Genomic DNA, 25,612 nt, shown 5'->3' with positions numbered 1-25,612 from the left:
CTTGAGTTAAGCAAAAATTATCAGTGGATGCTAGAACTGGCAGACAGTACAGCAGAAAGTGGATATTTCAATAGTCCCAGAGTCTCTTCAAGTCTGATACAACAAAAAGACACATAGTATTCTTTTTTAGAGATTTATTTATTTATTTATTATGTATACAGTGTACTGGCTGCATGTATCATGCAGGCTAGAAGAGGGTACCAGATCTCATTACAGATGGTTGTGAGCCACCATGTGGGTGGGTGCTAGAAATTGAACTCTGGACAGTGCTCTTAACCTCTGAGCCATCTCTCCAGCCCCTGAATAGTAACCTTAGTGGAGAAACCCCCAAACACACCTGCTATGTTTGAATATGAAATGTACCCAAAAGTTCGTGTGTTCAGCCCTCAGGTAGGGAGGCTGCCTTTCAAAGTGGTGGAAAGCTTAGGAGCTGGAGCCCAGCAGGAGGAGGTAGCTTCCTGAGGTCATGCTTCTGAAGGTATTCCATGGTCCCAGTCCTTTGCCGGCTCTTTACCATGAGATAAAGTGTTCTCCACTGCTTCCACCTTTGTAATGCTTTCCCCACCACAGGTCCAGAATCAGTAGAGTCAAGGACTACTGGTCAAATCTGTTGAAAGCCTGAGCCTAAATAAATCTTGCCTTTTAAGTTCTTATTTCCCCACACACACACCCCCAAGGTACCATCTCACTATGGAGCCTTGGGTCTCCTGGAACTCATTATATACACCAGGCTAGCCTTGAATTCAGAGATCTGCCTGCCTCTGCCTCCCACGTGTTGACATTAAAGACATGCACCACCACACCTGGCCAAAGTTGTTCTATCAAGTGGTACAGCAATGAAAAAGTAAAAACAAACAAACAAACAAGGGCTGGAGAGATGGCTCACTGTTTAAGAGCACTGACTGCTCTTCCAGAGGTCCTGAGTTCAAATCCCAGCAACCACATGGTGGCTCACAACCATCTGTAATGGGACCGGATGCCCTCTTCTGGTGTGCCTTAAGACAGCTATAGTGTACTACTCATATACATAAAATAAAGTAATAAATATTTTTTAAAAACAATGAAAAAGTATAGATGCCACCTTAGGTGTCTTACTTACCATACTATTGCTGGGATAAAATTCCAAGACCAAGGCATTTAATTGGGGGATTGCTTACAGTTTCAGAGGGTGAGACCTGATCATCACGGCAGGGAGTGGGGAGGCAGGCAGGCATGGCTCTGGAGCAGTAGCCAAGAGGTATTATTCTGATCCCCAGGCAGGAGGCAGAAAGGGAAAAACTGAACCTGTCCTGGGCTTCTTAAACCTCAAAGCCCACTCCCAATGACATGCCTCTGCCAGCAGGGCCACACCTACTGATCCTTCCCAAACAGTTGCATCAACTTATGAACCATTCAAAGGTCTGTGCCTATACTATAGGGTCTCATTCAAAGCACCACACAAGGTCTTCAGCAATGGGCCATACCACCAGTATACCTTCAGGTCACACTGAGAACACACATCACAACTGTGTGGTTCCTTTCCAATATCCAAAGCTGGAACCTAACAGGAGACAAACCCAAACTGGAGATATTCATCACAAATAGGGATGAGGTTTTAGCTTGGTGGCAAAATACTTCCCTGGCATGTGCAAATGCCGTGGTTCCACACAGACCCTCAAACACATACACACACCTACATTGTTCAAGTAGGTCAATGATTTGCTTTAAAGCCTGAAGAGCCTTGGCAGCTGAACATTAACAAGGAGTCTTACAGGAGCAAAGGCAGCTTTGGTTGGATTTTGTTTGTTTGGATTTTAACAGGGTCTCATTCATTCTAAGCTGCCCACAGACTCTCTATGTAGCCAAAGGTGACTTTGAATTCATGATCTTACTGCCTCTATCTGCAGGGAGTGTTGGATTACAGTCATGTGCTACCATGCCCCATTTATGCAGGCTAGAGGTCAAAACCGTGTCTCAGGCATGCTAAGTGAGCTCTTTACCAGTTGAGCTGCATCTGTGAATGACTAGATATTCTTGGTTTTTGTTTGTTTGTTTGATTGCAGGGTCTTTCAGTATATCCCTGGCTGTCCTGGAACTCACTATGCAAACCAAGCTGGCCTCAAATTCACAGAGATCCACCTACCTATACCTCCTGGGAGCTGGTATTAAAGGCATGAACCACTACACCCAGCTCTGTGAATAAGATCTTAATGTCAATATTAGTTTCCTCTGATGGTTTAATTAAGGCCATGAAAAGAAGTATGCATTTGCTGGGCAGTAGTGGCACATGCCTTTAATCCCAGCACTTGGAAGGCAGAAGCAGGTGGATTTCTGAGTTCAAGGCTAGCCTGGTCTACAGAGTGAGTTCCAGGGCAGCCAGGGATATACAGAAAAACCCTATCATGAAAAAAAAAAACAACAAAAATGTATTTGGCTTTTTTTCAACACAGGGTTTCTCTGTGTAACCCTGGTGTATGTCCTGAACTCACTGTGTAGACCAGGCTGACCTTGAACTCAGAGATCCGCCTGCCTCTGCCTCCCAAGTGCTGTGTCTGCGTGCTAGAACTAAAAGCATGTATCATCACACCTGGCTGGAAAGAAATATTTTTAAGCTCATTTTATTATTTTATGTGTATGCGTATTTTGCTGGCATGTATGTATATGCACCACATCTCTGTCTGGTGCCTACGGAAGTCAGAAGAGGGCATCAGATCCAATGGGACTGGAGTTAGAATGTTCTTGAGCTGTTGTGTGGGTGCTGGGAATTGAATCCAGGTCCTTTGCAAGAGCAACAAATTCTCTGAATTGCTGAGCCAACTCTCCAGCCTCCAAAAGAAATATTCTAAAGGAAAACACACACACACATACACATACACACACACACACACACACACACATACACACACACACACACACACACACACACATACACACACACACACACACACACACAGAGTGAGAGAGAGAGAGAGAGAGAGAGAGAGAGAGAGAGAGAGAGAGAGAGAGAGAGAGAGAGAATAAAGTCAGCAGGACAAATGTTAACATTAGGGAATCCAGAAAATGGACAAATAGGCAGTTTTGTCTACTTTAAAGTAAAAGCATTGGAAGAAAACAAGCACTGAGCTTGGAAAGCAAGGGAGCCGTCCACTTCTAGATCAATGTGGACAGAGTGCAGACTACAGCCGCCAACCGTGCCCGGAGACACACGCATCTCAGCCCAGGGTCTTCTGTGCTGTGTAGTGTGCCAACAGAGGGAAAGGCATTTCTCTTGGTCCTTAGGCTTCTCTCCAGCAGAGAGTACAGCACAGTAGCCCATCAAGACTGGAATTGTTTGACAGTGCCTTACTTGGGAGAAATCCTAAGGCATTATCCCACCATGTGTCCCAAGCTGACCTCTGACTCTGCTTGTCAAGTGTTGGGACATCCGGGGTGGACCACCATGCTGGGACACACTGGAAGAGTGTTTATAGCTCCTCTGAGGCCAGTGCACAAGGGCAACGGATAAGCCTCAGTTAAAGGCCTCAGTGCACAGTTAAAGCCTTGAACTGCAGTAACGGCACTTTCCTTGCATCTGCCTTATAAAGAGGAATGATGTCCCCAGGAGTTAAAGTAGAACTCTAGCTGAATCCGCCATGGTTACACAACTGGAGGATCTCATATTTAAGTAAATAAGACAGTTAAGGAAGCCAGAGAAACATGACTCCTATCACACAACGTTCTTTCCATGCCAAGTACAAGTGAAATAATTCCTGGAACCTAAGCCCCCAAGGTACATGTGTGGGCAGCCCATCTCACCCAATTGAAGACCAAACTGGTCTTCGTTGGGAAATGACTCAGTGTCAGGACAGGCTTGGGCCTTGTCTGACACCAACCTAAATGTTTCTCTCAATGAGTCCCTAACTATTATTTTCACTCAAATATCATACTCAAACCCAAGAACTATGGAAGTCTAGGATGATTTCCTAAACTTGTCATTGGCTTGTATGTGATTTTAACTCTGCTTTATCCCAGATTCACCACACACCAACCTAGATATCCCGTAATTAATGAGACCAAGATCACAGTGGCAATTGTTGTGACCAGGCCTCCCCGCTGGCAGCCTGGTTCCATGATGGATACCATTGGGTATACTCTTCCAGAAAGTGTCAGCCATCCAAATGGGCTTCGGTTGCTGGCTAGACTCTTCATACCCACCCGTGGACTCATAGCATGTTTCTACCAGATCTGCATCATCCTGAAGGCAATGGTGGAAGTGAAGTATGGAGGAAGGAGGTTTGGAGTGTGCTCTCAGAGAAGGCCCAAGACTTTGCCCAACAAATGGCAGACTAGTAACATTTCCTTTAGACACTATGATTTATAGTTGGAAACGTGATGTTGATTACACAGGAGGCTCAAGAAGGGCCAAGGACTCAGGACAGACATGTGATACAATGGCAGGAAACACACAGATTTGGGGGTATGGGAAATGGCATTTGGTTTTAAGACCCTCTTTAACGCCAAAGAGGAAGCGGAACAGGGACCCATTGTTGACCCACATCACACTCAAAGGACTCCTGATCTTTCACCCTGAGGCAGGTCAACTCCCCCTCCCCAATGCTTTCCAGATGGGAAAACTGAAACAGAAAAACAGCATGAGTAAAGCCACCTGATGGCAAAGAGCAGTGAGGAGGAGGTGGCAGTGTGTCCGTCCTTCCCCCAAACACGCCAGTAAGCTAAGCTTCAACTGGCCAGTTGAGAAGTCCCTTCTTGTGCCTCATTAAAGGTGAAGGAAATCCAGGTTGTGACATGCCCTGGCCTTTGCCCACTAGTTGTGTGTGTCAACAGCAATTCACAGACAAGGAGCAAAGGGGCAGACACAACCAACTCCTGCCTCCCAGGAAGAAAGACAGGAGCCACATTATTGTGAGATTCCCCTCGTCTCCACACATCTTCCATCGTAGGATTTATGGGGTGTGTGCATGGAGGTGGAAAGGTGTAGGCCCCACCCACCTTCAAAACTTAGACCTTCCTGTATGGGCCGTGGGCCTCCTGCTGGGGGTCTAGCAAATATTCCTAGCTCTTGACCTCAGGCTCCTACGTTAACACCCAGCGACTGGTCATCTTCAAGCAGTGCACTGCGTCAGCAGGACAGTGACCTCTGTGGAAAAGCTTCATCCCCCGAATGCCACCGAGGCCAATGATAACTGACAGGCTCACCTGACCTAGAACCTCCTCCCCGGACACAGTCCCACCTATGGAACTGGATGCTAAGCCTCTTTAGGGTGGGTTCCTAGCTGCCCGGCTCAGAGCACCAGGATAAAGTGGACTAGGCTGTGGCAGAAGCAGGCGTATCTGCCAAGAGAAGTTCCACAGACCCCTTCCCTCCCTATTGTACAAAGGGGGGTGGGGAAGCACACGTGACTGACAGATTAAGGATGACGATGACAACTCTCAGGATGCAGGGGAAGATCCACGGGACACAGTAGTGAACAGCCCCAGTCAGAGAAAACCGGACGTCCCTCAGGAGACAAGGTGCTAAAAGGGTTGGGTGCCTCTGAGTAGAACCTAAATCTTCCTCAGCAGAGATAAAACTCAGTCAGGAGGCATCCTCTGGTCTTACTGGACTGGCCTCTCAAGTTTCTGACCAGTTGTAAGGGTGTACTAGACAGGAGCAAGGCCATCTCTATGGTGCAGAAGGATTGGTTTTAAAGGCCTGGAGGGCTCTGTGCCATAAGAGAGCGACTCCCCCACCTTCCTGGAGAGTCACACCCAGGCTCCTCTGCCTAAGGAGTCCTACAATGGGGCACAGGCAGTATTTTGACCCCCCGATAGCAGCACACCCAATCAACAGCCAGGTATACACACTCGAAGTCTCCACAAGCACCTGAGGAATGAGTCCCGGTGGCCACTAGTCACTTCCTTCTGGCCCGAGACGAAGAGGTCTGGAGGATATACTGGGGGGGGGGGGGTCGTCTCCAGAGTAGAATGCACATCTGGTGGGCAAGGCCAGCAGGCACCAGCCGGAGGGGTGGATACGGTGCCTGGCGTTCTCCAGTGTTCTAGGCATCCATGTCTAGGCCAGGTTCCTGGAATAGTGACTGCTTCCTCAATGTGAGCCGGGCACACTTGGGGCACGTGGTCGAGTTGTCGTAGTAACAGTCCCTGAGGTTAGAAAGACAGGCTGGGGTCTGCCCAGAAGACTTCCCTCCCTAGGCCAGTTCTCAGTATCCTCCTACAAGTTCAGAGAGGCTCGCTGCTGCCACAGGACAGAAACAGAATCGGCATCTGCAGGATTTTCCACAAAGCCTGGTACGCAGCTGCTGGCTTCTCCTAACGAGCGGGGCCGCCAGCACTCATACCCAAGCTCTTGTCAAGTGTGTATGTGTGTACCTGCACATGCCAAGGCATACATATGCCGTGACACACCTATAAAAAACAGGAACAACTTGCAAGAGGTGGTTCTCTCTCTACCATGTGGATTGCAGGGATGGAACTCGAGTAACTGGGCTTAGCTGCAAGCTCCTTTACCCGCTGAGCCATCTTGTCAGCCCTCTAGCTCTCTTATTCAGCCACAACCATAACTTAACAATACTATGAAGCTTTCTTCCCTTGTTTCTCAGTGTGTCAAAGTGTAGCATGGCTCTGCAAACTCCTTATACTTTGATTTTAATTTTTTTTTTCTATTTGAGCATGAAGGGTAGGTAGTAAGGTTTGGGCCCACCTGGCCTATACTGGGCCAGAAAGAGTAACTTGAATGTAGATATAGAGCTAAGCAGTGAGTGGGGCCTGTGGGCAGCTCGGGGCCAGGAGGGCTTCAGAGGCTGCTCTGGGATAAGTTAGGCTGCAGTGGCCCAGCGCAGGTAGGTACTCATTCCTAATGGAACTTGTTTTTCCTTAAGAGAGGGTCTCAAGTAGCCCAAGGTGGCATCAAACTTGCTATGTAGCTTAGGATGACTGAACTTCGAGCCTGCTGCTCCTGCATCTCACATGCTAAGATTACAGGGGTCGGGGTGGGGTGGGCGGGTGGGGGCATCCTCTTGGAGGTGGGAGGAGGAAAGGGGGTAGAATGGGATGAGGAACTGTCAGAGGACTGAGAGAGGGATAACAACTAGACTTAAAAAAAGATTTAATAATAATAATAATAATAATAATAGGGCTGGAGAGGTGGCTCAGAGGTTAAGAGCACTGACTGCTCTTCCAGAGGTCCTGAGTTTAATTCCCAGCAACCACATGGTGGCTGACAACCCATCTGTAATGAGATCTGATGCCCTCTTCTGGCCTGCAGGCATACATATAGGCAGAAAGCTGTATGATATATACATAGTAGATAAATAAGCAAATAAATAATAAAAATAGTAAGTTATGACTTATGCCCAAAATAAATAAAGATTACAGGTTTTTTACCACTAGACCTACCTCTATTCTGTGCTTGAAATCAAACACAAGATTTCATGTATATTAGACTACATTCCCCACCCCTTAATAGAACTTTTAGTTTAGACATAGACACCAGGGCCTAACTCCAGCAAAGGACTTTGAAAGAAAGACAGCGAAAGCCCAATGTCTGTCTCCTCTCTCAGGGCAGCAGTGCCAGGTTCCACCAGACCAGCTGCAGCCGAGGACAAGGGAAGGCATTCTGCTTAGAAAGTGGGGAGGGGCCTCCACACCTAGCCGAGAGTGAGCTACAGGCCTCACCCACCTGTGGAAGACAGCCGAACAGTCATTGCACACAGACGTGTGGCTGTCGAACGGGAAGAGCACGTCCCCTTCTTTGCAGAGTTCACAGACGAACCCCTTGGCTTGGCACCGCTGTTGAAAAGGGAATCAGGGTAGTGACTGGCAAGGAAGTGCCAGCTCAGGCCAGGCATTCATTCACTGGCCAATCCTGGCCCTCAGCCCTGGTGGCTAGAACAGCTTAGAGTCTCCTCTAGCCAGAGCCATCACTGCAGAGGGGCGAGGGAGACCCACCTCACAGTCCAACTTGATGTGCTTGGCGAAGAGCGTGTGGATCTCAGTGAGCGAGCAGCTGAGGCGGCCCATGTGCACTTCCAAGAGGTCCTGGATAGAGTACATCTCATCGTTCTCCACAAAATGCTGTCTGTCTTGGAGCTGCCAAGACCCAGCAGGTGTTAGTTACCACAAATGCACGGCAAGGTCCCCCACTCGCCACCCACGGCCACTCCTGTTGTCGGGCCCAGGGTTCTGGTAGAAACCACAAGTTACATAGGGGATCCATTTAGGGACCTTGAGATTCTGGAGAAGCCAGAGGGAAGATATGGCCAGGGCACCATTTCCTAATCTATACTCCCCTGCACCTCATTTCACATGCCTGTAATGCTCCTCGAGCCACAGTGGCTGCTCAGTGCTCCCAACCCTTCCCCAGAACTTTCCCCTGTCATCCGAGCCTCTTCCTGGTCCTGGTCTATTTAAAACCTTCGGGTTCTTCACACCCCTTGCCCTGCTTGCTTCTGTACACAGCAGCCACGCCATGACAGACTGTCCATTTCCCTTGCTTTCCTGACCCACTGGCTACTCTCTAAGGGCCTGTTTTGTTCACTGTTCCCATAATTTAGACTACTGTCTTAGGTCACTTATTGAGCAAAGCAGTAGGTGAGTCTTAATCCCAGCACTCGGGAGGCAGAGGCAGGCGGATTTCTAAGTCCAAGGCCAGCCTGGTCTACAGAGTGAGTTCCAGGACAGCCAGGGCTACACAGAGAAACCCTGTCTCGAAAACAAACAAACAAACAAACAAAAAACTTGTATTTGGTTAGGCACAGCGGTGCATAGTTTTAATCCTAGAGTGTGGGACGCAGAGGCAGGCAGATCTCTGAGTTTGCTGCCAGCCTGATCGGTGAGTTCCAGGACATTCAGTGCTACACAAAAAAACTTTGTCTCAAAAAGACAAACAAAAAACTTGCATATTGTTCCATCTGCCTGCCTGAGGAGGCTAAGGTCTAGACCACCTACCTCCCTGAGGCCAAACACTGTAATTGTTTATCTCAGTTTGGAAAACTAAGATCCTCAGAGAACACTGCTGTTGGGTAGAACATTGGGCAGTTTATTACAGATGTGACACTCCCAGAAGACAGGGCTCAAACTGCAGCTAGAAGTAACAATGTATCGACGAACTACAGGGTTATCTGAGGAATCTGAGCATGAAGTACACCCAGGACTGGTCCCTCTAGCAGTCTGACCTGCAGCAGTAGTCGCGCCTCCATGGCCTCCTTGCAGGTGATGAAGTATGGCTTCATGAGCAGGATGTCCTGGCGCAGTTTCTGTGGACTCAGACAATAGGTGGGTATATCAGCCATGGCACACTGGTGGCACTGCAGCTCGTTCTGTAAGGCTAACGGGCTGCTTCTGTACTGTACTGGCTTCATAGCGGCCACACTCACAGGGTGGCTTCCCCTTCCTTATATGCTGGGGTGATAGTAAGGTCAGGAGGGACTGGGGAAGGTGCCCTCAAATTCCACTGGATGGTCCTACATTTGGTCGTCTATCCAACCTCAAGTACACGTCAGCATTGAATCTACATAGGAACTTAGGTTCATTAAACTTGGGCTCTTGAAATCTCCCATTCTTGTTGGCCCAGTTCCACAAGTAAGCAATGAGCCCATCCTACCACCTCAGGACAGCACTAAGTCATATCCAATGCAGTGGGCAAAAATCCTAGGTCGATACCATATCTCTCACCAATGCCTTGGCCTTGACCACTCACCCTGCACCACCTCAGACTCTTCCACTAAAACATGGACTCTAAGACCTTTCCACCTTGTTCATGACATCATCAGCTCGTCCCTGAACTACAGCTTGATCTGACATTGGCCCTGACTCTTCCGCTGTGAGTGGCCAACAGTCATGTGGAGCTGCTGAAGTGCCCAGACGTCACTTGAATGGCTCTAAGTATAGAGTACACTCTACAATCCAAAACTCACAGAGAATACAAAAGGAGTAAAATATCTTGACAACCCTGTACGTTGACTGTATATTATAATATTTTGGTTCAGCCCAGAGGTGGTGGTGCACACCTTTAGTCACAGCACGAGGGAGGCAGAGGCAGGCAGATCTCTGAGTTCAAGGCCAGCCTGGTCTACAGAGTGAGTTCCAGAACAGCCAGGGCTACACAGAGAAACCCTGTCTTGAAAAACAAAACAAAAGAACAAAATAATAATAAAAATAACACATTGGTTCTACTGAGCTAAAGAAAATAGACTATTATATAGGTGCATACTTTTATATAGCACATATTTGCTTTAATCTTACACTCAGGAGGTAGAGGCAGGAAGATCAGGAATTTAAGACTAACCTCAGCTAGCTATCAAATTCAAGGTCGGCCTGAGCTATGTGTGTTCTCATGCCAGATTCACAGACTGCTGGGAGTTGAACCCATGTTCCCTGCATCTAGGCTAGCATTCTAACAAGCTATACTCTACAACAAACAAGCTAGCATCCTAACAACAGAGTTACATTCCCAACCATGCAGGTAAGTTAGGTAGGTAGGTAGGTAGGTAAATAGTTGATTGATGGAAAGAATTAAAATTAATACTCTCTCTCTCTCTCTCTCTCTCTCTCTCTCTCTCTCTCTCACACACACACACACACACACACACAAGCTCTGACTATGAAGCTTAGGCTGACCTTGAACTGGCGACCCTCCTATGTTAGCTCCCTAATGCTCATCAAGGGATGAGGCATCACCCCACTTTTTCAATGAGATTATTAGGGAACTTAACACTGTCTCTGGTTTAACACTGTTGACCCACCAGATACCTAAGAGAAAGAAGTACACCTCCCACAGGGAGACTGATCCATCCGGACCCTAACCAGGCCCCCAGCCTCACCCGGATCTCCACCAGCTCTTCCACGTAGTTAAACAGCAAAGGGTTAATCTCCCGGAGCCGGAGCACTGGCCGAGACACCATCAGTGCCAGGTAGCGCATGCTGCAACGGGACACCTGCAGGGCAGGTAGCTGAGTGACCAGCTTGCAGAGCTAGGACTGGTCACGCCCATCTTCTCCCTGCCCCCCTCACCTCCAAGCCTCCACTCCACCACCCCCCGCCCCCCACCAACCACCGTATCTCCAAAACTAACCTTGCGTGGCTCAAAGTCCCAGTTGTGCACCACTCTCGCGGGGATGACAGCCAGGTCGTTCCAGTGGCAGTGGCTGCAGTAGTATTGGCCCGTGTAGTCACACTGCCGGGCCTCACTAGGCACACCTCCTGTGGGGACCACGTGGTTACAAGGTCAGGGTAGCCATTTGGGATTGATTAAGGTCTGCCTTCCCTAGCCAAGGACTCACATCGTATGGATCTCCCCTCACCAAGGCTGTGGCGGAGAGCAAGCTGTGCTAGGGGTTCTCCCAATGAGGCCCTACGTCACCCTAGTGTCTTAACACCCTGTCTACTCACCAGCAAAGTGAGACAACAAAATAGTAAGACAGAAAGAACCTCTGAAGGGATCCCCTAAATTAATAGTAATTACAATTTCCATCTCTAGAGTGTGATTGTGGAGGGCTGGAGAGATGGCTCGGCGGTTAAGAGCACCGACTGCCCTCCCAGAGGTCCTGAGTTCAATTCCCAGCAACCACATGGTGGCCCACAACCATCTGTAATGGGATCCAGTGCCCTCTTCTGACATATCTGAAGAGAGCCAACAGTGTACTCACATACATAAAAATAAACTATTTAAAAAAAAAAGAAGTACGTGATTGTTGTCCAGCTTCCTTGTTTTCCCCTAGTCCCTGTCTCTGTGAGCTTTCCTTGATAGTGGTAACACGAAGGCACTGTAGTCAGAGATCAGAGACCAGCCCTGGAGAGACCTAGACAAGTCATCAAACAGCCAGAGATGGCCTGTTTCTATAAGAATTGAAAGAATCTTGTAACATTCCTTTGTCACACCCCAGAAACAAGGTGCATGGCCTGCGCTGGGCCCAGGCCCTTATGTAGCTGCCGTAGAGAGCTTTCTCACACCCACCAGGAGCCTTCCTGGCTCCGTTCTGCACTGTGTTCTTGCCCAGCACGGAAGAGGACCATCATCTTTCACTCACTCAGAGAGATGGGAGCACGGCACTCCGCACAGCGGTAGTCCTGGCTGTCCAGCCCGGTCTCAGGGCAGATGTTCAGCTCATACTCAGCCTGGTGACTGACCTTGGAGCTGACACATGGTTTGGAGATGAGGTTCAGGCACTTGCTGTGACAGCGGTAACAACACCCTGCAGTAGGAAATACCCAGCTCTCTCAAAAGTTGTACAGATCACCACGACCTAAGAGGACCTTCACCTGGACTGCTACACACACACACACACACACACACACCATTGGCTTCCCTGTAATGTCCATATTAACTCAGGACTTTCTCCCAGAACTGCTCTGTGACTCAGAGTCCCAAAGAACCTCATGTCTCTGGATATTTCCTCTCCTAACCTCTCTCTGTCTTTTCCTATTTCCCATCTCAGGTTTCCAGAACTCCATCTGTCTAGGACTGAGACTACCTCAGAAGTCATCCTGACTCCTCACTTGTTTCTGCAGCCAACACTGACCCCACCTACTTCCTACCTAAACCTTCATCAGAGACAACCCCCCTCTTCCTTTAGCTCGATTTAGCAACCAGAGTCTAAGAATCCAGCACGCATGGTCCTCACTGCACATAGAGAGATGCCCTTGGTCACCTCTGAGTGTACCTCTTCTACATCTACCCTTAGACTTGGTGCTGCTCCTCAAAGGCAGTAGACACTTATCAACCACAGGGCCTTTGCACATACAATTCCTCCATACCACATCCTTCCTCTTTACATATACTCCTAGCTTGTGCCCTGACCTCCAAGGGCCTACTGTACCCTATCATCCCCCTTCTATTTTCCTTTATCAGCACCGCCCAACATACCATGTCATCTCCTAACCTGGCTTCTCATACAGAACACTACCATCATCCTGCAATATCCTCTCTGCACTATCCGATACGGTAGCTGCCAGCTTCTTGTGGCTTTTCAGTGTTTGTAAAGTAGATAATGAAACTAAACTACCTATTCGACTCCCGTGGATGTAAATTTTAAAAACCCTTCCGTGTCTCATCACCACTACACTAAACAGCTCAGATCTAGATGCAGGGCCGGTAAAACAGGTGTGGTCACCTCTGCTCCTCTTCTCTCCGACACGCGGTGATGCTCAGTCATCAGTACACACTACATAACTCACCTACACGCAACCCGTGGCTGGGAGCAGGGCTTATATAGGAGCGGGTCTCGGAATTGCCCACCTGTGCAGGTGTACCAGGTCTGGATGAGCCCCCAGATGATGGTGTTGCACTTATCGCAGGTCTGTTTAACGCTCTTGCTCTTCTCCTTGTAGAAGCGATGTTCCAGGAGAACCCGGATGTTGGGTTCCTCCTCATTGGGGTCCTGTCAGGGAAGAGCAATGGAAAAGTCATAGGTGAGGTAAGCAGCAGCTCCTTCCCAGGATCCTCAGCACACGCCTGCCAGGACCTGCCTGTCACAGAGACTTTGAGGCTCACTTCCCCTGCTCTCATTAGCAACAGAATTGTAGTGAATCACCAGCCCTTAGGCACACAGACAACTTTTTCCAGCCTCTTAGCATCCAGGCACTGTATAGATCCAAGGGACCTGTAAGCAGGATGGAGGTTGCCTCTGCCTTCTGCTTGCCACAGGAGGGTGACCTTGGACTCCCTTCAGGATCCGCAGAGGAACAAAAGATGACCTAGGGTCCTAACACTTCTGGCCGTCACCTAGATCAACTACACGCTTTTCTCTCATAAGGAAAATTACATGTGTGTCCTTAAACTACTGTATCTTGGAATATGTTCTCTACTATGTATCTCCACTATGTATTTTTCTTACCCATTTCCTAATGAATGTTCCACTATAAACGCCCTGAGGCTCAGAGTCCGTAGAGAGACACAGGCCCGACCTGCATCCTAGCCTTGTGTGGGTTTTGGATCTATGAAACACTGTCCCCTCCCATTGACACCTTCAGGTGATTGCCCTCCTAGGCCGTGCATCTCAAAGAGAGGAATTATGTCAACACACTTGCTTCAGTGGGTAGTCACAAAACTAACCCACGACTGTGATGGTCTCAGAGACAAACATGTAATCCAGGACTAGCCAATCACTGTGAATGTCCCTAAGCTTGTGAGCCAGGCCTGGCCAATCACGATTGACCTGACAGCTATCAGTTGCTGACTTCACCTTTGCCACCTCTGTGTGCCTGCCCGAAGGCTGACTAACAGAAAGCCGTGAAGACGAATTCAGGATTGAGGGTGGCAGAGTGGGGCGGGGAGGACACTGGAGAGATGGCTCAGAGGTTAAGAGCACTGACTGCTCTTCTGAGTTCAATTCCAGCAACCACATGGTGGCTCACAACCATCTTATAATGGGATCTGATGTCCTCTTCTGGTGTGTCTGAAGACAGGTACAGTGTACTTATGTATATATAATATTAAAATAAAAAAATACAGGATTCCTGACATCATTAGAAGCCCCTACCCCCAACCCCAAATGGTTAACAAAACAATGGTTTCTTCTTTTGCCTTTAAGGGCCCTAAGATTGGGTTTCTGTCCCTCACAATCAAGGGGGGCTGTACTGTCAGGGAAGTAGCTAGCCTAACTTTCACTCTGCTTTTCTGTCCCTACCTGAGCCTCTCAAAGACCACAGAAGGACAGCTCCCTGTCCCCTGCCTCCATGCGGCGCCGCGGGCAGGTCAGAGGTCTGAACCCACCTTCAGCTCCTGGAGCTTCAGCCGGAGGTGGATCAGCCGCACCACAGCGTCCTTCTGCTTCTCTGACTGCTCGGGCAGCTCCAGGATCACCTGTTTGCATTCTTCGATGGCCTGCCGCAGCTGCTGGACATCAGAGGCCAGGAAGAGACCCTGCCCGGGTTGGAAGGCAGCAGTCAGATGACCACTTAAAAGTTTCTCCCCATGGAAGGTAGGCCTGTCCCCATGAGTAATATAGCAGACCTTAGCTCCCTCACCCAAAGGAGGACTTACTCAAGGCCCAGGAGAGTTAGTAACACAGAAGAACATGAGTGACATATGGATCTCGGAGTTTGAGGCCAGCCTGGTCTACAGAGTGAGTTCTAGGACAGCCAGGGCTACACAGAGAAACCCTGTCTCAAACAAACAAAAAGACTCCATCCATGCTCCCTGCTCCTAGCTGGACTGATCTGCCCACGGGCCTCTGAACACTGAATTCAGGCTATGTTTCACAAACAGCTTCTACAGCTGGGGATGTGGCTCTGTTGATAAAGAACGTGCCAAGCATAACCGACATCCTGGGTTCAGTCCAAATAAGCCACACTTGACGATGCAGGTCTATAATTCAGGCACTCAGGAGGTGGAGGCAGGAAGGTCAGAGGTTAAACTGGAGGAGAGAGTAGGCTATAGACCTGTCTCAAAAAGAGGAAGGGGAAAAAAGAGTTTACCCTCAGCTGCATAGCAAGTTTGAGACTAACCTGGACTTCTTATTATTATTATTTTTTGGTTTTTTTTTTTTTTGGTTTTTTGAGACAGGGTTTCTCTGTATAGCCCTGGCTGTCCTGGAACTCACTTTGTAGACCAGGCTGGCCTCGAACTCAGAAATCCGCCTGCCTCTGCTTCCCTAGTGCTGGGATTAAAGGCATGCGCCACCACGGCCGGCTTTAACCTGGGCTTCTTAAGATTATCTTAAAGACAAAACAGGAGCTAGAGAGAGATGGCTCCGTAAGTGAAGTCCTTGCCATGGACATATGAGGATCTGAGGAGGAATTCCCCAGCACACGGAGCAAACGCGGAGCATGGGAGCACGGCAGAACATGTCTGTAATCCCGGTGCTTGGGAAGGGAAATGCGGTGATCCCTCCAGTTCTGGGCCAGCTGTTCTGGCTGAATGAGCTCCAGGGTCAGTGAGAGACTCTGTCTCCAAGTAAATAAGATGGAGCAAGTGAGGCAGAGGCAAGAGGATCTCTGTGAGTCCAAGGCCAGCCTGGTCTATATAGTGAGTCAGGGCTACATAGTGAAATCCTATCTCAGAGAGATGGCAGGCAGGCAGACAGACTGACAGACAGACCGACAGACAGATGATAGATGATGACTGACAGATGACAGGCAGATATTTAGACAGATGATTGACAGGTAGTAAGATAGAAGGATAGTTATATAAACAGATGGTAGGTGGATGGATGGGTGGACAGATAGATAGTTATGTAAACAGATGATAGATGAATGGATGGATGGATAGATAGATAGAGTAGATAGCAATAGAGAGGGCCTCCTGACATTGACAGCTGGCCTCTGCACATATGTGTCATACACACATGAGATCATGTACAGACTCATACATCAAACACACATTTAAGAAAATTGTAAAAAAAAAATACCAGGTCTGATGGCACACACCTTTAATTCCAGCACCTGGAGGCAGTGCTGGGAGACTCAGAAGGAGGCAGGTCTGAGTTCGAGGCCAGCCTGGTCTACAGAGTGAGTTCCAGGACAGCCAGGGCTATACAGAGGGACTCTGTCTTGAGGGGTGACTTCTAAGGCTGGGTGTATCACTTAGGTAAGCAGTTAGGTAAGTAGAATGCTTATCTAACACACCAGAAGCCCCAGCATTACAAGCACAAACACACTTCCTCTTTAGAAATCCAAACCCAACAGCTTTCTTAGCCAAGCTTTTTCATCTCTAAAAAGGCTGAGAAGATGAGGAAGAGGCTTCTGGCTTAACGGCTGAGGAGCCAGCAGAGCAGCCGAATGCTGCAGTCACCCCAGACTCAGCACCTCTGGGTGCTCTCTCATATGCCGACCCAAAGGCTCAGTCTAGCTAAGGCCCCACGCCTAGACTGCTCCTTTTCCATTCAGACCTGAAAGCCAGGGAAGTCAGCTGACTCTGTCCTCAGGAGACACCCTCCTCCTTCCATGAGATAGATTTCTAAAGACTCAGGCAGAAAGGTAGTGCTGTCTGTCCTTCCTCTCTGGAGCTCATTTTTGCGGCTAAGTGGAAGTGTGACATGTTATAAGAAACATAAAACACCTTGGGCTCGACGGCATGGGCGTGGAATCCAACTGCTTGAGAGGCTGAGACAGGAGAATTAAAAAAATCAAGACCAGCTTAGGCTACAGAGCAAGTTTAAAGCTGGCCTTAGAAACTTCTGAAGGCTTGGGTCACTGCCTTTAAAGGATTCAAGGTGTGACCTTCAATCCCAGTACTCAGGAAGCAGAGGCTGACAGACTTCTGAATTTGAGGCTAGCCTGGTCTACAGATTGAGTTCCAGGATGGCCAGAGCTACACAGAGAAACTCTGTCTGAAGAGAAGGGACAAGAACGGAGGGGAGGGGAGGGGAGGGGAGGGGAGGGGAGGGGAAGAGGAAGAGGAAGAGGAAGAGGAAGAGGAAGAGGAAGAGGAAGAGGAAGAGAAGAGTCACTGTTTCTCTCAAATAAGGTAGAGATGCCGTGCATAAAACTAAAGGGCTTTCCAAACATACTAGGTCTCTCCTTTCTCTTTTCTCCTCAAAACAAATCTGTTGAACAAAATACAGACGAAGCCAAACAGGTGTGTATGTAAAGTGCCATTTATAAAACACCCTTGGGGACTCCAAAGGGAATCAACTCTAACATCTGTTTCTTTTCTGTTTCTTGTTTTTTTTTTTTTTTTTTTTCAAGATAGGGTTTCTCTATGGAACCTGGTTGCACTAGAACTCAATCTGTAGACCAGATTAGCCTCAAACTCAAGAGATCCACCTGCCTCTGCCTCCAAGTGCTAGGATTGAAGGCATGCATCTTCACTACCCGGCCACACTCACTCCTTAAGAACCTGAAACTTGCCGGGTAGTGGTTGCGCACGCCTTTATTCCCAGCACTCGGGAGGCAGAGGCAGGTGGATTTCAGAGTTCAAAGCCAGTCTGGTCTACAGAGTGAGTTCCAGGACAGCCAGGGCTACACAGAGAAACCCTGTCTCCAACAAAACAAAACAAAACAAAACAAAACAACCTGAAACTTAGGAGAAAAGAAGATGCGTGCCTTCCAACTGTCTCCAGACCTCAGATTTTGAAGATGAAGGTGCCATCAATGTTTCAGATTCCAAACCCAGGTGACCCTGGGTTGACTTGGGGGCCCCTGATCCCAGTGGTAGTGACTAGCTAGTAAGGAAACTGTACCCCAACTTGTGAGAGGATCTGAACAATGAGCCACCTGCAAGTCTCGTTAATGAGGGTAACACCTAAAAGCCCAGACTCAAACCTTACCACAGGGCGGGAAAAGTGGTCCTCAGACAGGCCGAGATCCATCATGCGCTCCGAGTAGTGGAATTCAGGCTCCCCAGCGGGCAGCTCAGGCAAAGTGTCTGGAGTAAGAGGACAGGCATGAAGGGTGGTAAAGAGTCTGCCTGCTACATCTTTCCACTCATCACCTAGGGAAGCAGCTGGGGAGGATAGAATTGAGCCAGGAGTATCGGGAAGCCCACAAAAAGGGGGTACTGGGAAAAGCTATAGCCACTCAGCTGCCCGTGTCACTGTGAAGACCAGAAAGCACTAGTCAAAACTGCAAGTGTTTATTCCAGTTTCTGATCCCCCTGTAAAATGTCTGACTCTTGTGTGCATTGCTTACAAAAAAAAAAAAAAAAAAAAATTTGTGAACACTGAGTGGTACTCAGAGTGGTCTACAAGATAGTATTATAGAACCATCCCAAACTGGGCGTGGCCACACTTGCCTGTAAACCTAGCAGCTAGGAAGCAGAGACAGAGGCCCTTGGCTACATAGATGGACCCAGCCAGTCTCTAAATAAAGAAACAAAGAAACAAACCCAATTTCTAAGGCAGATCATTTCTGACTAGTCCCAAGAAAAACCACTGACTGGCTACATCACAGCTTCATTAAGTCCTGCATAGACTTCAGGTCACCCCAACAACTACACTGGTCCCAAGAACTCCCCAACTTCCCTACCCAGAACCCCCTGCCCTCCTACCTTTCTGGTCTCAAGAAGGTGAGGGTCTACCCACAGATACTGCAGCCATTAGACTCTTCTCCTTAAATCTCGGCTCTGAGTTTGCTCCAAGAGTTCACTAAATGCCAACCTTGGGTGGCCCTGGGACTCAACAGTGTTTCCCCAGAATCAGACCCCTGCCCTGTAGACCAGAGACTCTCCCTTCCTGTGCTGCAACCCTTGATGCAGCTTCCCCTGCTGTGTAGACGTCTATCCTCAACCGTAAAGTTACTTTCACTGCTACTTCATAACTGCAATTCTACTGTTATAAATAATATAAATATCTGAATTTGCTGATGGTTTTAGGCAACCCCTGTGAAAGGGTTACACAAACCCCCAAAGGGTTGAGACCCACAGGTTGATAACTCCCGTTCTTTTAGGTTCATTCTGATAAGGAAGACAAAAGAAGGCAGGGTGGTGGTGGCACACACCTTTAATCCCAGCATTTAGGAGTCAGAGGCAGGGGGATTTCTGAGTTCAAGGCCAGCCTGGTCTACAAGCTGAGTTCCAGGACAGCCAGGGCTATACCGAGAAACCCTGTCTTGAAAAAAAAAAAACAAATACAAAAAAAAAAAAACAAAAAACCCAAAAACAAATTAAAAAAAAAAAAAAGGAAGACAAAGAAAACCTCAGAGCAGGTGGAATGTGACTATGACCACCCACTGGAAGGGCTACAAGCAGGAAGAGTGACAGGGTTGATCTAAGTTGTCAATCTACACAGCAGGGTGTCACCCTGCACCAAAGCTCACCTTCAGAAGTGACCTTCTCACTGGGTTCCTGTTCATGATGCCTCGGACCAAGCTGCTTGTTGAAGGGGTTGAGGTGGGCCTGCCGGAACCGAACCAGCTTCTCATCATATTCCATAGCATCCCACCTGCAGGGCCCAGCACGGCTGAGATGAGTGTCCCAGGCTCGTCATGGCTCATCCCCTTTCTCCAACAACACCCTGGCTCCTTCACTTCCCCAAGGCTGGGGACATGGGGTAGATATAGCAGGGCAACCCCACAAAGCAGCCTCAATCCTTACCCTCCCCCTAAAGCCAACACAGCTACCTCTAACCATGCTCCCCTGGTGGCATTTCCTCAGAACTCCCCAGTGATAAGGGCTAGCCCAGGGGTACAGGCTTATCCAAGGGTGTCTGACAGAAAGTCTGGAATCCTAGGTCCTACTCCTGGAGGGGTTTCACTTGGTCTTGGAACTCTTCAGCCGGCTCTGTGCTAGGCCTCAAGAGGGCAGATTTCTCACTTGGCTCCAGTCTAGTCAGGCCCTTGCTTCTAGCTGTCTCCTATGAGACACACCTCTTGGAACTGGATCTTCCTTCCTGTCCCCTTACTTGAGATGTTCCCTACAACAAAACACCCAAAAAATACCATCCTCGTTAACCAGTGTTTACCAGGGAATTCTCTGGAGTTAAATCCAAGGCCCATCCTTGGCCTGCTATTGGCAGGGTGACCTAGGCCCCTCCCCGGGCCCCAACAATGCAACTGGGTTCTAGTAGGAGATGGTACCTCTCAAGCTTCAGTTCCTGTCCTACGTCACGACCACATGGCCTGAGCTGTCCCTGCCATGGGATTGCGTGTAGCAGAAGTGTTCAGGTCCGCACTTGTCAGAAGTTAAGATCACCAGACACTCTGTCCCCTCCCTAGGGCTCAGCCCACAATGGGAACACAAAATCTGGTGGCTCCTGGCAGAAGGGAGGGGCTGTCTGTGTCTGAATGAACCAGGAGCAGTTGGAATGCAGTTCTCCACTTATCTAGTCAAGCCACATTCCATAGCTTCTCTCCGCCTCTGCTCCCTCATCCAGAGGTGGGTCACTGTGGGTGAAATTATTCATAGACCCTGAGCACAAAATAACATCTGTACATGCCAGGTGTGGCATTGCATGCATTTAATCCCAGCACTGGGAAGGCAGAAGCAGGCAGATCTCTGAGTTAGAGGATAGCCTGGTCTACAGAGCAAACCCTGTCTTGAAAACAAACATCTATACAAGGTTTGCTATGACGATGGGAAGTCAGAGGTGAGTGTAGAGCGGGGCCGTGGGTGCCTGGGGACGTAGTGTGCTTTCTCCGTGCCTACATCAGTCAGAAACAAGATGAACTCAATCTTTCCCTGCTCTTTCACTTGAAGAGAAATAAAAGCACTAAGCCCAGAGAGGCAAGTCCTGCTCAATCCTCACCACGTGGGGTGGTATCCTGGACTGACGGCCCCTCAGCGCTCGGCAAAAGCTCTCTCCAGAGCCACACGGACCATGTCCTGCTGGCCCTGCCTCCATTCAGGGAGAAGGCCATAGCTCCAGTCTACTAAGCACCAACAGCTGCTAAGGGTCTAAGGAGATGCAGGGGCCCTGGCTGATCCCTTTGGATGAGTCACCCTGGGTGCTACAGTCGTGGGTCCCCGACCAATGTCCAGTACCTCCCAAGCATCCTAAGGAGCAGCCAGAGTACAGGCGAGATTAAACTGTCCCAGGGCTCACTCACCCTTTCACCCTGCATGAGGAGGGCATCACTCTTGTCACGTGACTTCCCAGACTGCCCTGCACCTAGGCATGGTAATGTGACTATGTCCTGATCAATGGAACACGAACAGAAAGATCACTTAGGGCTTCTCAGACCTGTTCTCCCGCCCTTCCTCCTCTGACCGGAACGGAGGCGTAACGAGTGAAGCTGACACAGCCACCTTGAGCTATGACAGAAGCCACTCACGAGGACTGCCAGACGACAGATCTAAAGCGCTTCCACCTCCGCTCTGGCCGCTCACCACGAGGTTTCAGTCAGGTGAGGCAGAAGCAGACTTGTTTAGACCACTGCTGTTGGAAGGCTGAGCTCTGCCTCTTGCAGCCAAAAAAAGATTCCAAAAGACCATTCCAGTCACCTCACCCTAAGAAGATGGACAGCCTCAGCCTGAACACCGGCCTCCTGGCCTTTCTCTGCTCCCAGTTTCTCACTCAAAAGATCAATAATAATACTACCACGTAGGGCTAAGCACTCACAGGAAGAGGCAGATGCTCAGCCCCTAATCCATAAAGGCACTCGCCCAGGTCCTCCCCTTTCTTGTTAGCAATCTATGGGACATGCCCATCACCCACCCCAATATTGCAAGGGAAAACGCCACCAGGCATAGGATAATGACAGGAGGTCTCCAGGGACAAACTGCCACTTCTCTCCATCTTCATGGGAAAAAAATCCTCTTCAACCACGAGAAAGACATTTCTTTAAACACTATATTCTTGCAAGGCAGTGGTGGGACACACCTTTAATCGAAGCACTTGGAAGGCAGAGGCAGGCAGAACTCTTCACCTTGGCCTTGTCTCAGACCTTGGCAAGTCTAAGGCTGACAGCCTGGTCTACATAGCAAGTTCCGGGACAGTCCAGGCTACACAGAGAAATCCTGTCTTGAAAAACCAACCAATAAAACAAACAAACAAACAAAAAACAAACAAACAAAAACCATAAAATGCCTTCATTTTTCTGTTGGCAGCATGAGCTGCTCAAAACCAGTTGTTCCTTTTCTCTAAAAATTTCTCCTTTGCAGTTAAGACTTCTGCCTAAACAAAAAGCAAAAAACAAACACAGACTTCTGCCTAAGCATTCACACACAGACCGCTTTCTTTTCTATCACCACTGGGACAATCTCCATGGGGTCTGGTATCAGAATTGCTATAACGATAATCTTCATTAATGAAAAATTCCGCCAGGCGTGGTGGCGCACGCCTTTAATCCCAGCACTTGGGAGGCAGAAGCAGGTGGATTTCTGAGTTCAAGGCCAGCCTGGTCTACAGAGTAAATTCCAAGACAACCAGGGCTACACAGAGAAACCCTGCCTCAAAAAAAAAAAAACAAAAACAACAACAAAAAAGGTTTAAGCCCGGCAGTGGTGGCAGGTGGAATTTCTGAGTTCAAGGCCAGCCTGGTCTACAGAGTGAGTTCCAGGACAGCCAGGGCTATACAGAGAAACCCTGTCTGGAAAAAACCAAAAACCAAAAACCAAAAAAAAAAAAAAACCAAAAAAGAATGTATTGGGCTGGACAGAGAGAGATGGCTCAGTGGTTAGGACCACTGACTGTTCTTCTGAAGGTCCTGAGTTCAAATCCCAGCAACCACATGGTGGCTCACAACCGTCCATAATGAGATCTGAAGCCCTCTTCTGTAGTGTCTGAAGACAGCTACAGTGTACTTACATATAATAAATAAATAAATCTTAAAAAAGAAAGAAAGAAAGAAATCAATTGCAGCCCTACTCTCTTGCCCAAGACTGAGCGGAAGGACGAGTGTGTGGTTTGGTAACAACAGAAACTGGGAGTTGCTGCTGGGCAGTCACCGACGCCATGTGGTGACCAGCCCAGTCTAAAGGAACTGGGTGGAGCCCACAGGAGCCCCTTCCAGACGCCTTCTCTGGAAACCTCCCGATGGTTTAGAATATAGTCAGAGGGACAGGGAGACCTTGACCAGAGCTTGCCCTCCACTCTCCTCTGGGCTACCTTTCCCAGGAAAATGGCTCCCTTATGTATGTCCTGACTGGCACTGCCACCACCTGACCAGGAACAAAAGCAAGGAATGAATTAAGCAATGGAGCCATTTAACCCATCTTCCTGGTTTGTCTGGAACCAGTTTGGAGAACCATATTGCTCTTTCAGCTGAGTACGAATAGACAGCACCTCAGCCCAGCCCAGGCTGCAGGAAGCAACAGCCGGCTTTGAGTAGGACCCCATCTCCTATTTCCCCACCAGCCTTACAGAGATCTGCACCCAGAATCCGTGGTTGGCCTCAGGAAAGATACTCAAGAAAGGACAAAAAAAAAAAAAAAAAAAAAGAAAACTGTTCCATCCAGCCCCTGCAGAGGTCTCTCCTAAATCGAATAATAATTACAACTTGACAACTGAAACCCTCAGAGTAAGACCAAGGGTCTGTGGTACATCAGAGGCACTGGGTGAAAGTTCAAGACAGATTATGGTGAATAAGAGCCCGCCTCCGGTGTGTTACTTTAGCCACCAAAAAGTGCTAGTCCAAGGGCCACAGGAGTCCAAAGTACATCCTATTTGCTCACACCCTTAAAAAGGATGGACAGGCAATCCAGGCCAAGCAGGACCAGTGTTAATAATTCTCAACTACCCCAGAAGGCGCAACAAAGCGCACCTCACATTTCTACCCGCTATAACGTGAATTCATTCTGAGGATGCGACTGTCCCCACTGGGGCAGGTCTCTACGACCTTCCTCACCCATTTCATAGTTGTGAAACCGAAGGCTCAGAAAAGCTCAACATAGCAGAAGGCGAGTCCCTGCGGGTCCTTGGGCCGGGAGTCCCATACTCAGGCTCTGAAGCCACCCGGTGATTGGGGGTGGGGGTCGGCATCTGTGGACGCTAAGCTCTGCCCTACGTACTGCGGGGACCAATGAGGTCACCAAGGCCTTGCGCACAGCGGAGAGCCAGCAGGCGGCAGCCGGGAGCTGGACGTCTTGCTTGAGGCCTCTGCCAGTTCTGCACCATGAGTGCGTGGGTCAGAAGCCCGATCCCGGAGTCCGACCAGTGGCGATTGCATGCTGAGATCTGGACCCTCGCCTGCTTTCCCACCAGACCCCCCCGACACCTACAGAGACCGCTTTCTGGCTTACCTGGCTGCCGCTACATTGTACCGGACCGGCTGGCTACACTGTAGTTCGCCGCCGCTGATACACTGTACCGGCTCCTCCGCCCGCTGCTGCCGCCTCCGGCCAGGAGGTTCATGACACCGATTGCCCTGCTGGCTCGCTGGAGCACCTCCAAGTCTCCTGCTTCTGGTCCATAGAGTCCATTACCTTTGCCCTGAGTCTTTTCTCCTGAGTTCCCCCACCCCCACGCCTTAGTAATTGCATTCAAGGGAATGGTTCCACAGTGGTAACCCCTCAATGTCCCCACATCCCCAACACTGACATTCAGCTGTCCCCAGGACACCACCATCGAGACATTTAAGGTGCGTCTCAAGCTCCAAAGGTCCTATCTGAGAAAACAACAATAACACCACACACACACATCACACCACATACACACACACTACACACCACACACTCATACACACGACACACACACGACATACCACATACACACCACACACTCACTATACACACTACACACATACTATACACACCATACACATACACACACACCTCATACACACATGACACACTACATACACACTACACACACCACACACACTACACACACCACACATACACATCACACAACATAACACTACACACACCACACGCACATCAAACCACATACACACACAGAGACATACACACACCACACACCTAACACACCTCTGTCTGATAGTGAATAAATCATTCCCACCTGAGGCCAACCTTCAGTGCGTTCCTGATCACATTCCTTTGTCTGATCTAACTTCCACCGGACTCAGGACCAGCCCTTCTTCCCCACCCCACGGTGACACCACAGCCATGACAGCCTCAGCACCCTCAGACTCCCTCTGCACCTCAAGCCCAGCAGTTGGAGGATCCCAGGGAAGAAGTCTGCCTCAGACTTCACCTCCCAGCTCTCTCACCAGACTTCACCCTCCTTACCCCTAACAGGCCAGGTCCACACTTAGGCCTCTCTGGCTCAGCCTTTAGGATACAGTCTTTCCTAACCACAGCCAAATGTCTCTCCTAATACTTCCTCCTCATCTGTGAGCAGAGATATCGGAGAGGCACTCG

General features: G+C 49.1%; 1 protein-coding gene across 8 annotated transcripts; it reads right to left on the bottom strand.

Moving 5' to 3' along the window:
• Positions 1-507: 507 nt before the first annotated feature.
• Positions 508-24,628, bottom strand: Def8 (differentially expressed in FDCP 8). Of its 8 annotated transcripts, none has more exons than XM_006530975.3 (14): positions 24,533-24,616; positions 21,400-21,486; positions 20,221-20,267; positions 19,672-19,796; positions 18,186-18,283; positions 14,690-14,839; positions 13,214-13,355; positions 12,006-12,170; positions 11,051-11,178; positions 10,800-10,913; positions 9,153-9,233; positions 7,927-8,067; positions 7,658-7,767; positions 508-6,120 (listed from the first exon to the last, which is right to left on the bottom strand). In XM_006530975.3, exons 2-14 carry the CDS (start codon positions 21,412-21,414, stop codon positions 6,018-6,020), a joined length of 1,419 nt encoding a protein of 472 aa, XP_006531038.1. In that variant the 5' UTR covers positions 21,415-21,486; positions 24,533-24,616; the 3' UTR covers positions 508-6,017. The 8 variants fall into 8 exon arrangements, with proteins under 8 accessions (XP_006531038.1, XP_006531041.1, XP_006531039.1 ...); NM_001253783.1 differs by having other exon boundaries at positions 3,685-6,120; positions 21,400-21,461; positions 24,533-24,628; XM_006530978.4 differs by lacking the exon at positions 21,400-21,486 and having other exon boundaries at positions 24,533-24,610.
• Positions 24,629-25,612: the final 984 nt, after the last annotated feature.

Source organism: Mus musculus, chromosome 8 (assembly GCF_000001635.26).
Source record: "Mus musculus strain C57BL/6J chromosome 8, GRCm38.p6 C57BL/6J".
NCBI classification, from domain to species: domain Eukaryota; kingdom Metazoa; phylum Chordata; class Mammalia; order Rodentia; family Muridae; genus Mus; species Mus musculus.
Note: the sequence above shows the minus strand (reverse complement) of the source record. Positions and strands in the feature narration are given on the sequence as shown.